At 50.9% G+C, this 12,166-nt stretch overlaps 7 protein-coding genes across 7 annotated transcripts in view; 3 read left to right on the top strand and 4 right to left on the bottom strand.

Annotated features, from left to right (window-relative positions):
- COCSADRAFT_78748 (uncharacterized protein) overlaps positions 1–2,836 on the bottom strand; it is a gene marked incomplete at both ends in the record, with an annotated part of 4,223 nt that extends 1,387 nt beyond the window's left edge. Inside the window, 2 exons of the mRNA XM_007696472.1 lie at positions 3–2,588; positions 2,643–2,836. Coding sequence (XP_007694662.1) covers positions 3–2,588; positions 2,643–2,836 — 2,780 coding nt within the window. The remainder of the gene's footprint in view (positions 1–2; positions 2,589–2,642) is intronic.
- A 122-nt stretch (positions 2,837–2,958) lies between these two features.
- On the bottom strand, positions 2,959–3,766 carry COCSADRAFT_32036 (uncharacterized protein). Its single transcript, XM_007695991.1, has one exon. It carries the CDS (start codon positions 3,634–3,636, stop codon positions 3,013–3,015), a length of 624 nt encoding a protein of 207 aa, XP_007694181.1. The 5' UTR covers positions 3,637–3,766; the 3' UTR covers positions 2,959–3,012.
- Positions 3,767–4,864: 1,098 nt separating this feature from the next.
- COCSADRAFT_77007 (uncharacterized protein) lies at positions 4,865–5,059 on the bottom strand (the record flags this gene model as incomplete). The annotated part of the gene is made up of 1 exon (XM_007696471.1): positions 4,865–5,059. A coding segment is annotated over one exon (195 nt), but the record flags the coding sequence as incomplete, so codon positions are not given.
- A 1,217-nt stretch (positions 5,060–6,276) lies between these two features.
- On the bottom strand, positions 6,277–7,141 carry COCSADRAFT_32035 (uncharacterized protein). The gene is made up of 4 exons (XM_007695990.1): positions 7,073–7,141; positions 6,895–7,018; positions 6,553–6,833; positions 6,277–6,416 (listed from the first exon to the last, which is right to left on the bottom strand). The coding sequence occupies exons 1-3, from the start codon at positions 7,106–7,108 to the stop codon at positions 6,583–6,585; spliced, it is 411 nt and encodes a 136-aa protein (XP_007694180.1). The 5' UTR covers positions 7,109–7,141; the 3' UTR covers positions 6,277–6,416; positions 6,553–6,582.
- A 307-nt stretch (positions 7,142–7,448) lies between these two features.
- On the top strand, positions 7,449–7,724 carry COCSADRAFT_43875 (uncharacterized protein; the record flags this gene model as incomplete). The annotated part of the gene is made up of 1 exon (XM_007696205.1): positions 7,449–7,724. A coding segment is annotated over one exon (276 nt), but the record flags the coding sequence as incomplete, so codon positions are not given.
- Positions 7,725–8,438: 714 nt separating this feature from the next.
- Positions 8,439–10,193, top strand: COCSADRAFT_341162 (uncharacterized protein; the record flags this gene model as incomplete). Its single annotated transcript, XM_007696470.1, has 1 exon — positions 8,439–10,193. The coding sequence occupies one exon, from the start codon at positions 8,439–8,441 to the stop codon at positions 10,089–10,091; it is 1,653 nt and encodes a 550-aa protein (XP_007694660.1). The 3' UTR covers positions 10,092–10,193.
- A 406-nt stretch (positions 10,194–10,599) lies between these two features.
- On the top strand, positions 10,600–12,143 carry COCSADRAFT_32033 (uncharacterized protein). Its single transcript, XM_007695989.1, has 3 exons — positions 10,600–11,237; positions 11,294–11,691; positions 11,745–12,143. The coding sequence occupies exons 1-3, from the start codon at positions 10,887–10,889 to the stop codon at positions 11,791–11,793; spliced, it is 798 nt and encodes a 265-aa protein (XP_007694179.1). The 5' UTR covers positions 10,600–10,886; the 3' UTR covers positions 11,794–12,143.
- The last annotated feature ends 23 nt before the right edge of the window (positions 12,144–12,166 follow it).

The following is a 12,166-nucleotide window of genomic DNA, read 5'->3' as shown; positions in this document are numbered from 1 at the left end:
ACTGTTTGCCTGCGTATGCACGTGCGCTGCTATCCGTAGTTATAGGAGAGATAGCAAGCTGGTGCTGCTTGTGAGATGCAAGCGCGTAATCATAATGCTGGTGACACGCATGCGTGGTTGAGTGAGCCTTCCCAAGCGTAGTTTCGTACCCAGTGCATGCTCTCTTGTATAGAGCAAAGGCTTCGTTGTAGCGACGCTGATGTGTAAGAAGATTGGCAAGGCAGTATACGCTCGTCAGCGTGGATAGGTGCTCATGCCCGAGCACCTTCTCCCTCCGCGCCAGCGTCTGTCGGCTCATCGCCTCTGCCTCTTCGTACTTGCCCTGCCTATCTAGTAGTAGTACTAACTTGTGCATACTCATCAGCGTGTCTGGATGCTCATGCCCAAGCACCTTCTCCATTAACGTTAGCGTCTGTCGGCTCATCACCTCCGCCTCTTCGTACTTGCCCTGCCTATCTAGTAATAGTACTAAGTTATTCATACTTATTAGCGTGTGTGGATGCTCATGCCCGAGCACCTTCTCCCTCCGTGCCAGCGTCTGTCGGCTCATCGCCTCTGCCTCTTCGTACTTTCCCTGGCTGCCCAGCACGTGTGCCAAGTTGTGCATGCTCATTAGAGCGTGTGGATGCTCATGCCCGAGCACCTTCTCCCTCCGCGTCAGCGTCTGTCGGCTCATCGCCTCTGCTTCTTCGTACTTCCCCTGGCTGTCCAGCACGTGTGCCAAGTTGTGCATGCTCATTAGCGTATGCGGATGCTCATGTCCAAGCACCTTCTTCCTCCGTGCCAGCGTCTGTCGGCTCATCGCCTCTGCCTCTTCGTACTTCCCCTGGCTGTCCAGCACGTGTGCCAAGTTGTGTATACTCATTAGTGTGTCTGGATGCTCATGCCCGAGCACCTTCTCCATTAACGCCAGTGTCTGTCGGTTCATCGCCTCTGCCTCTTCGTACTTGGCCTGGCTGTCTAGCACTTGTGCTAAGTTGCCCATGCTCGTCAGCGTGTGTGGATGCTCATGCCCAAGCACCTTCTCCCTCCGTGCCAGCGTCTGTCGGTTCATCGCCTCTGCCTCTTCGTACTTCCCCTGGCTGTCCAGCACGTGTGCCAAGTTATGCATGCTCATTAGCGTGTCTGGATGCTCATGCCCAAGCACCTTCTCCATTAACGCCAGTGTCTGTCGGTTCATCGCCTCTGCTTCTTTGTACTTGCCCTGGCTAATCAGCACTAGCGCCAAGTTGCTCATGCTCGTCAGCGTGTGTAGATGCCCATGCCCAAACACCTTCTCCATCCGCGCCAGCGTCTGCCTATGCATCGCCTCTGCCTCTTTATACTTACCTCCAAGCTCTCTAGCTAGTCCCACCATCCCCATGCTCTCTAATATTCTCACATCTTCTTCCCCAAGCTCTTCACTCCTAACCTCCATCGACATCATCGCCATCTCCTCTGCCTCGCCTGCTCTCCCCCGTCGCCACGCGTACCATGCCGCCCTATATAGCAACAACGCCCACTTCTTTCGTGACTCTTTACTCTTAGGCCCCTGTGCTAGTGCCGCTCGTGCGTGTGGAAATAGCGCTTGGCACTTCTCCCAGTTTTCGTGCTCTCCTGTCGGCAGCTCTGCACACAGGTTCGAGATAAACTGCTCTCTCCACTTCTCTAACTGCCCTTCGTTTTCGAGCCACGTGCGCGTCGCTAGCTGCACTAGGCTATGCATCTCAAATGTGTCTGCATTTCTAGTCACCGTGATAAACGAGTAGTCTCGCAGGGCTAGCACATCCTCTTCAAATGCGTCGTCTACTATGCTGCTCTGTTGGTGGAGTAGAGCTTCCTGGATCCCCTGTCGGTCGAAGAAGCTCATCAGCGACAGCAGGCCTGCTGCTGACTGTCTTGTGCTTCGTATGTGGTCGAACGAGATCTGCCACGTTACCAAGACAGAGTTGCTGGCTGCTCTATCTCGGCGAAGGTGACCCGCCTCCCGGTTTAGCAGACTCGTCTTTCTGCGATCGCTCTGCCGGTACTCCTCGAGGTACTGCCGCACAGAGCACCGTGGTGCTCGTTCTCGAATATATGCTGCCGCCTGCACGAGAGCAAGCGGCATATAATCGAGCGTCATAGCTAGCGTAGCGATGTTGTCGTCTTTGTCGTCTATGTCCCTTAGCTTCTTACGGAGTAGAGCGTGTGCAGCTGCATCGTGCATTGGCTCGATTAGTATAATGTTACTATCATCCACAATCTCCATCGCTGCGCGCTTTGTCCGACTCGTCACAAGGACGGCGCCGTGCCCGCTGGAAGGCAGATACTCCGATAGATGCTGCCGGAGACCACTGCTGCCCTCTGTTGGAGAGACTATAGCAGCATCATCTGTATTGTCGAGCACTAATAGCCACCGTCCGTTCTTCGCATCGCACAGCCAGTCGCGCACTAGCTTAAACACGTCTGCTTGCGGGTCCTTGCGGCCGCGAGCCCTGACCTGGTCGGCGATCTCCCGGAAGCTCTGCTCGAGTCGCGCGGTGTTGCTCGCATGCGCCCAGAACACCCACGTGTCCAGCGACTGTTCGGCGGTGCGGTAGCAGTGCTCGATGGCTAGCTGCGACTTCCTGTGTCGTATGTTAGGTGTGAGCACCGACCTAATGTTTCTTCCTTGGGCTTACCCCACGCCGCCGAGGCCCACCAGCGCTACCCGCGATGGTGGCGCTGCGCATCGTTTGCTAATCTGATCGAGCAGCGTTCCATGGTCGATGAAGTCTGGGTCGCGTGGAAACGGGACGCTAAACGACGGTTTAGGCGTTGTCTTGGGTCGTTCTAGCGTCGCGCTGTCGTCAGCGGCTAATAAACAAGCGCACATATTTCAATAGCATTTAAGGCCGAGTTTACCTGATGGTAGATAAGTATAATTATATACTAAAACCAGCATAGTCAGTACAGATTCATCGAAGTGGACTTAAGCACGCTGTGAACGGATGCTAGGGAAAAAGGAATTGCCTCGATTGAGAAATCGGTGTGACCACACGAGGACGATAATTACGTACTAGAAGGGCCCTCATTGTACACTCTAGGATTGTTGACCTGCCGATTGTTGCTTCCACCAACTACATAATTCGTAGAACTGCCGCCTTCATTGGCAATAATGTTACCCGCTCCAGTATGTGTATACTTGCCGTCCTCATCCGCTAGTGCTTTCGTAACTTGCTCCAGTGCGTCCAGCTTGTCGCCAATAACATAGATCTCCTTCTGCTCTAACAGTTTCAAGTTGTCTTGAATGATCACCAGAAGCCCCTGTGCCTGGCTGTTTCGGCCGAAGAAGACAGTCTTTGTGCCTCTCCAGGTGCGCTTGGTACGATTCTCCTTGTCTTTTGGGCACGCTTTCCTGAATATGTCTCTTAGTTCAGCTAAAGCCTTCTCGCACTGTTTCAAAATCGGCTGTGCGTTCTTGCTAGCATCCTCTGTGATCCTCCCTTCCTCGCAGCTCTCCTGCGCACTTTCCAACAGTTCTTGGATTGCTGGCAGCTTTTCGAGCAGGTCTCGAAGCTTTGGCGGTAATCCTTGAGCATCGTGAACGGCACGCCCAATGTCGATGATCGTATTAGCGATGCCGATGCAGGCGTCGATCAGCTGGATGGCGGTAATGGCTTCGGCACCGGACATTTCAAATCATCGGCGCGTACACAAGCTGAGTGTGTTGGGCAGGTATGGGCGCGTATTTCGGGGGCAGAATGGTATTCTAGCAATGCAGGCAGGCAGACAGGCAGACAGACAGACAGACAGACAGACAGACAGACAGACAGACAGACAGACAGGCAGGCAGGAAGGCGAGCAAGCCACTTATAAAGCAGACCGACGAGGTCCTCGTGGGGCTAGGACTAACATGGTCGCTTGTGCACGAATTGGAGGAGCTGCATGTTCATATCTTGGGCTGGGCTGAGAGCTGATGGAGGTGGAGTCGCGGCTGATAGAGCGGAAAGGGTCTGGCGTCCCCGGGGTTCCACCTCTCGGGCAGGCGCTTACTGGTGTACATGGGTATATTTCGTCAGTTTAGTTTTTCGACCTAGGCAGGGGTTCTATCCAGCTAGCCAAAGATGGGATGGTTTGATTATCAGTATGGAGTTGGGCCACCCTCAGCAGCAATTACAGTTTCACATCGCCTCCCCATACTATTTATTATATTTTTTAGATGCTGGGTTGAAATTTCCTCCCAGGCTTCATACATTACCTCCTTAAGCCCCCAATTAGTCTGCTGCTGCTCATAGTCAATATATCCATCAACAATCTCCTTCATCTTCGCCCATACTAAGTCAGTAGAGTTCAAATCTGGGGAGTAAGCAGGCCAAGACATAGTTACAATCCCTCTCTGCTGTAACTCAATTCTAGTTAAGATAGCTTTATGGGATGGAGCATTATTATGCATAAATATTAGCGCTGGTCTCTCCTGTTTAAATTACTCCACCCGCGATACGATCGTTCTGCAGTATCGTACGGCATTGATCGTGCCTTCATCTGGATCCCAGAGATATATTGGACCTTTATTGCTACTAATAAAGCTACCCCAAAACATGATACTCTTCCGTCGCTTGATTTTGGTAACGACGCAGGTATCCTCCATGGCCTCACCAGCCGTACGCGTGATATACATCCCATTGGGCCGTCACCCACGAATATACGTCTCATCAGACCAGAGAACGTTATCCCATTAAGCCCACGTCCAGTAAACATACTCCTGCGCCCGACGGAGGCGCACCGCTTGATTTACTACGTTGATAGGTGGTTTGATGCAGGCAGATCTTTGATAGAAACCGGCGTTTCGGAGGGCGTTCGTAATCGCGATATAGTCGATACCCCAGTGCTGAAATACTATGGATAGCGTTGTCCAGCACATTTAGCGGGCCATTTTAGACGACCTGATAAAGGCAATAAACTCTGCTATTTGCTCGCGTGATAGCACTGTTGGTCTACCTGATCTTTTCTGTGGGGTAATTGGCATAGAAAGCGCGTATTGAACTGATCGGTAGGTAACGTTAAGCTGTTCGGCAATCTGCTTATAAGTGAACCTCGCTTGCCACAACGTATGGATCTAGAGACGCTGGTCTCGCGTCAGCTGTTTTCGCCTAGTTTGACGAGCTTCGATTACTAGTACGTCCATAGTTGCTAGATACAAAGAGAAACTCCTATAATTGTGAGGATAGGGGGAGAGCTTAGTGATGGACACAGAAAGATTGTTGTATCCAAAACGGGATTAGACGAAACGGGTAGTTCGGACCGAAGGAGCGCTAAAAACTGAACTAACAAAATATACTCATGTACACCAGTTGCTTCCGCTCGCAACATGTGATAGATTACCGCTAATATACTTGCGGCTTTTCTATACGACCCGCAGCTAACGCCTTAAGCCGTTGATCCTGCAGTAGAACCTGCACCACAGCGCCACAATATTAGATACCGTAGTACTTCGCTCGGGAAAGTCTCTTTGTATATGTTTGTATAGCCTTACGAACTCTGAGATATATGCGAGAATCCTCCAGAACTTCCGAAGCCGACCGAGGCTGGGCTCACGTGCATGCTGGCAGCGAATTGTGGTATTGCTAGCCACACAGTAACCTTTTACCAAAGATATGCAGTTCAGAGGAAGCACTGCAGTCTAGGTCTCTATTCCGTGATTCTACAGGCTTCTCAGCTGTGGCTGAGTTTGTTGTGGTAGGGAGTGTGACCGGCATACCGTCACGCATGGTTTTCCGCCACACGTGGAGGGATAGTAATCAGGTTTGATTTGAGATCCTCCTTCATCTTCTGGCTGCCGCTTTTCCCATAGTCGAAATGCTGAAGCCGGTGGTTCATATTTGGCAGATTAATGATATGGCATGCCATTGTTAGGCACTGCAGTAAAGATAGCGTGCCGAGGCATATCCGAAATATCTTGCGAGTCAAGGGTCGAGCTGTATGATGGGGCAGGTGAAGGCATATTCTCGAAATCGATCAAGGCCATAATAATGGTGCTTGCCTATTAGTGCAGGTAGGCAAAACGAAGGAAAAAAGCTAGCAGAGAAAAAGAAAGAAGTGCAAAATACGCTCGAAGAGAGAACCAGCTTTCTGAGTTAATGATTAAGGAAATGACATTGTAGGTCGGAAATCGTCCACCTTTGTATGCATGATCAGGATCAAAATACACAAAGCGTACGGCTGAACACAGCATCGTGGCGTGGCAAAGATACAGTTGTTTGGTTGCGATTGCTTAACGGTGTTTTGAGTTTTATCCATGTCTGCATGAGACTCGGCCTTTGTGGTGGAGTGGTGGTGAAGAGATGTGGGAGCTGACAGTTTTGAAAGTCTAACTTCGGTCGTAAACGATTGGTCCACCGGCGTCGACCACAGCTGCAGAGTATAGGGTTCCGCCCTATTGACTTTTAGACCACAATGTTGCGCTCTCATGGTAACTGAATCAGCAAATCAGTTAATCACTCGCTTTTCACAATTCAGCAGAGCTGCAGAGGACAACCGGTCCACCATAAAGGTTGTCGAAATACATTTGCGGGTATCATAGCATAACTCCTCAACGCCTCGGAAACGTACACAAGATGCAGTCATTATTTCCAGGCCTGATCAAGCTTTTGCTTTGCCCTTTCCCGTGCCAGCAGGCCTTCCTCGCTTCTTTCCTGCTGCAGCTGGTTGTGCGCGAGCAACTGGTTGTCCATCTGACCGTCTCCCCTCGGCAGCTCTGATTTCCTCTAGCTCCTTCTCCAGCATGGCTTGCAGCTGCTCATTGCGTCTACCGAGGAGGAGGACATCATCTGGGTTGATTGTTTTGCGTCCCGCATGCTTCGAGAACACTTCGAGATCCCGGGCTGTGTTTGCTAGGAGTACATTAGCAACTCTTTGATAGATGGTTTGGAGGGACCAAGGATCGGAGCATACCGATCTGGGTATAGACGAGTTCAGTCAAGGCACCGATGAATTGCGGAGTGGCATTTAGATCGCTTTCCAAAGACTTGTCGTCAACGAATTGGCCGATTGCGTACCAGAGAGCGGACTTGAGCCGCTACAATCTTGTTAATACATGAATTAAGTATAAATGCATTGGGCTGTCTCTGACCTCCTCGCGCTCTGCTGCGGCATCGTTAGACGCCATCTGCTACAAATGTGGGTGTGAAGCCGTTGCGATAGTCTGGCAATGCGACGGGCAGACGCGACGCGTCCATGGTTCTGGTGGGGCCTGGGTGGCAGAAACCATGTCACCGCCCATGGTTGCCATCTGGTCTACGTTTTGAGTGATTTATCGCGCGCAACTTGTCCATTGATTGAAATTTCTCTCTACTTGAAACCCTTACGCTTTTCGACCATCTTCTCGACGCATCTACTTGTTTGCGCCTGCACCAGCCCACAGTACCGCGGCCAGTAACAAATCCTCTTTCGCAAAACATCCTCCAGCGCATACGTCGCTCCTAAACACATCCCCCAATACATCAGCCATGGACTACATACTCGACAATGTCGGCGAATGGAAGGACAGGCTTGTAAACAACTCAATCAAGTCATTTGAGGAAATGACTGCTCAGCGCTGGGTTCGCATCGTCGCCATCGTAGGAGCATACCTTCTTATTCGACCATATCTGCTCAACGCAGCCGCCAAGAAGCAGAAACAACAACTGGATAGAGAGGCCGAGGAGCTAGGCCTGGGAAAAAGTGATGCGCCAGACGCGAATGACTTCCGTGGCAAAGGCGTCAAAGTGGCAAAGGGCGAGGTGAAGAAGAAGGAGTAGGATTCGAATGCAGAGAAACAGAACGGATATCATGATAGAGGATAGTAATAACTGGAGGGTCTGAGGGGGAAACTTGCACGGCCGTACCGCGCAACATATGGCGTTCTATGTCTTACGCTTGGGGAATACACAAAATCTTTAAGAAGGGTCTGAAAGCATGATTGGATTGGGAAATATCATGCTTCACAGAAACATTTTGTTCCTCGCCCTGTCGCATCTACATGGCTTTACGACATATATATAATCGTACTCTAGGAAATGGGATGCAGCAACGAAACGGCAGTCCAAGATTCTTTCGTAGTCATACCCGATTGCCTTCGCCCTATCGCTTCATTCAAGCTATTTATTTCTGATTTATCAACCGTTTCCTCTTGAACAATCGTTCACTTACCACCAGTGTTCAATAGTAGCAGCACACATCCAACTCTGAGGCAATTCAATCGGGGTAGATACGGTCAGCAGATCGAGTTGTTGTCGCGACATTAGTTTGAATGAATCGTTTGTAACCTCGGAATTGCGTTTGTAGCCTAGCACGTCTTTATATCGCCAGCGTGTAGCACGTACACCAAAATCCTTTTGGCTACCAACACTTTCACTGTAACTCCATTCACAAGCTACCCTTCACCTCTCCCAAACGGACTGTAACATTGACATTCAAACCCCTAATATGTCTTTTTTGAACTACACCAAGGACCTTCAATGCCCAACGACGACCAATATCGCAAGGCCGTGCAAAGCGCAGTCGAAGACATTGCTTCTAAGCGTCACACAAAAAGTTCATCCCAACTCGTTATTGAAGCTGTGATTGAGGGCGTGAAGCTATATCGCAGTTACAAGAAGGAAGAGAAGAAGGAAAAGCGAAAAGACAAACAGAAGGACCATAGGGGACGCAGAAAGAGAGACGGTATGAATGACAACCAAAGAGATGGAGATTACCAACGTCACAACCATGCGCCCTATGAGCGGACTGATGGATCAAGAGAGAGACATCAGCGTCAACATCACAACCGGCCGCGCGGTAGAGACCATGAACAATATAGTGACAGCTCACACAGTAGGTATCAGTGTGGTTCCAACGAGGAGCATTACAAAGATAGAAAAAGAGATTGCCCAGTAAGTCGCGCAAGTAGGTATCAAACCCCGTGGCAGGAACTGAAAAAAGAGAATGCTCAAACATCCCATCCCCAACATCGTGACGGGATAGAGGCCTCGAGATCTCACCATCAGTCTCGGGCCGAACAAAGACACCCAGGCGCGCGAACAGGAAGGATAGGTGCATCTGACTCTCCAACTCGTCAGCAGAGAGGTCCCGATGGCACACCATTCGGCAGCCTACCCAAGTACAGATCCAAACCAGGCATGACCTTTGAACTTGGCAATCACTTCATAAACACGTACAAGCATATCAAGGCCGAGCACGATGCTGGATACAGATCGAAAGGGTTCATCCAGAAAGCATTGGATGAAGTAAGGAAGAAGAAACTAGAGGCAAAGACTAGGGAAGAAAGGATGAAACATGATTGGAATAGAGAAGGGACCCTGAGAAATGATAAAGTTCGGAAGAAGCAGCCCGAGATTGACGAACGGTATAAGCAGCGAATTGAGGTCTATGAGTGGAAGCCCAAAGCTGCTGAGGCTGAGGCACGGGGGCGCCATTACCGAAACCGAAAGGACCGTGGACGAATGGGTCAAGATGGTGAGCAAAGATGGAGAGTTGCTGGTCAGAAGAGTAGTCAGGGCGCGCCAGTTCCTGTAATACGTGTCCGATCTGCATCACCTGTTGGAAGTCCTGAACGAACAATTCCTCCTAGTTATAGATCAAGGCCATTGTCAAGACCCTCAGGACCTCAAAAGTCTCAGGTTAGGAGCAAGAAGGAGATGTGTCAATCTGGAGCAACATCGCGCGATCATCAAAACAGTCAAGAAGCCCCGATTCCGGGAGATTACGATTACGAAGACAGTCACATTGAATACAGAGAAACGCACCCTCGGTCAAATAATTTTGATGACCCTCAACGCCATGGTATAGCTTCCTCTCTCGTAGGCAACCAATCGTCAATAGAGTCGGAAACCACCTCCAGAGTTTCGTCTCCCATCATGTCACATGCGCCTCCACCTCCGCCTCCGCTACCCATATTGAGAGCGGCTGGTAATGGAAGAGCAGCTCGACTCGAATCCATTCAAGGCGGAATCGAGCAGCTCAAAGTAGCTTCTCCAAACGAAAAAGGCAAGTCGGCAAGTTCCAGTGCAGGAGGAGCTTTGTACGAGCAAACAGAGTATAGCCAGGAGGTTGAAGAGCGAGAACGTGCTCAAGTAGAAGGGTCAAATGTTGGGGGAGACGCTCAGCCATAACCGAACAGAGCGTTCCGTCAAGACCTTTTGGATGCACTCCAGAGACGGAATGCTACAGGACCAGGTACTGTTGCCCATAACTTGACGGCAATGAGAGATTGTTCTAATTAACAACAAACTGACAACAGGCTCTAGTGCATCGATAATTACAGGTGTAGTCCACAGGTAACAGGAAGAAGGTATATCCTTGCATGAATAGTTGAGATGTGTGGGCTCACTGTCGTCGCAAATGATGCGGTGCAACTTTCTAAAGCAGAAAGTGGAGAGGAACTATTTTCTACACTGGCGGCACATATTGCGCGGGCTGGCTGGAGCTTTGACCGAGTAGGAACAACAGATTGGTGGGCCAGAAAGAGATGCAGCAGGATTGGGGTGGGGCGGGTATGTCGGTGGTGAGGGTGAAAGGGGGCATAAACAGGTGGACTATGCGCAGGCGGGTCCATGCTCCATTTCGCGGCTAAGCTCTGGACCGCGCGAAGTGACGCCGGGTCTTGTGTCCGCCCTTCATCCCTATTCCTCTAGTTGTAAACTTTCAGTACAGGTGGTCGCATCTCTAAACTTTTGCCCTTTTTTCTCTGCCGCTCTTTAGCTTTTGGCGTCAACATCGTTCTGTGACGCGCAATCGCATCTCCCCCACATTGATCATTGACCGTTGCCGGACCCTGTGCCATCAGACCAACCGCAAGCCAGCCCGCGCCCGCCCGCCCCAAACGGCTTATCCAGTCTAACCACCACACATTCGCTCTATCTCTCTTTTCCTCTACCTGTCCTCCCCGCACACACACACAAGGCACAATGCGCGTCTCATCAGGCATCCTCCTCGCCCTCCCGGCGCTTGCTGTCGCCGAGGAGCAGCAAATCCCTATCCTCGACAAGGTCAAGGGCTTCTTCAACAAGGCGTCTGCTGCCGTGTCCTCTACTATCTCGGCCTCAATGCCATCGGCGCCAGTCGAGGCAGCAGCCAGCGAGGCAGCGGCCAAGGTGGTCGAGGTGATCCAGCACCCGTTGACTCTGGAGAACTGGAAAGAGGTCTTGACAGTCGACCCGACCGCCAGCCCGCCCACCACCCAGGACTGGCTCGTCTTCACCACAGGCGGCAACAACACATGCTTCGGCCTTTGCGGAAACGCCACCAAGGCCTGGAATGTGCGTACACCACAACATGCTGCTTCTAGAAATGCGACACTAATATAACCCTCCAGGCCTCTACTCCCTTCATCGCTGCCATGCCCAACGCGCCCAAGCTCGCGTACCTGGACTGCGAAACCGAGGGTGTTCTGTGCAACTCGTGGTCCATTCACGCGCCGTCTCTGTACTTCTTCCAGATCCCTAAGCCACTCCCCGACCAGTCGGCGCCTGTCCCTGTCGCTCGCTACCAAGCATTGAACCGCACTACCACTACCGCGGAAACGATCAAGAAGCTCATTGTCGATAATGAAATTGCTGAGATTGAGCCTTACTGGGGCCACTTCCACCCTTTCAATGGCACCATGCAGCAGTATAACCTCGCTGTTCCCTACGGCTACTTCACCTATGGTTTCTCCAAGATGCCTTCGTGGCTCCCCATGATCATCATCTCGTTTGTCAGCAGGTCTTTCATGTAAGTCGTTGCCTAGTACAGTCGCAGCGCGCATAACGCTAACTCTCTTGTAGGGGCAATCGCATGGCCGGACCCACCCCCGCCCAACGAGCACCACGGTAAACGGATAAACTCCCATGTCTCTGTTGGCTTTCGCCCTCGACAGAGGGTGAGCCTGAGCCTTGTGCGCGATCCCACACAATACGTCTTGGTATCGATACGATATCCATATACCTATCTTGTAATTGGATCTCCTCCTAGAACGAATTACGGGTGTCTCTGAAAGGACATGTTGAGAATGCTAGCGTTATAAAAAGAAGTGTATATGAGAGACTGCGGCGATATTGAGGAAAGAATATGCAGTAATAAAGCAAAATTTGATATACGATTCACTATCACGTTGCAAAGTGTGTTCCGAGAGTTGTGCTGGTTTGCGACTGTATTTCACCCATGTCAGTTGACTGACCTTGAAAAGTAGAAGAGCAACACTGCCAAT

This window comes from Bipolaris sorokiniana, assembly GCF_000338995.1.
Source record: "Bipolaris sorokiniana ND90Pr unplaced genomic scaffold COCSAscaffold_1, whole genome shotgun sequence".
Classification (NCBI taxonomy): domain Eukaryota; kingdom Fungi; phylum Ascomycota; class Dothideomycetes; order Pleosporales; family Pleosporaceae; genus Bipolaris; species Bipolaris sorokiniana.
The sequence above is the reverse complement of the archived record's forward strand: the minus strand, read 5'-3'. Positions and strand labels throughout refer to the sequence as shown.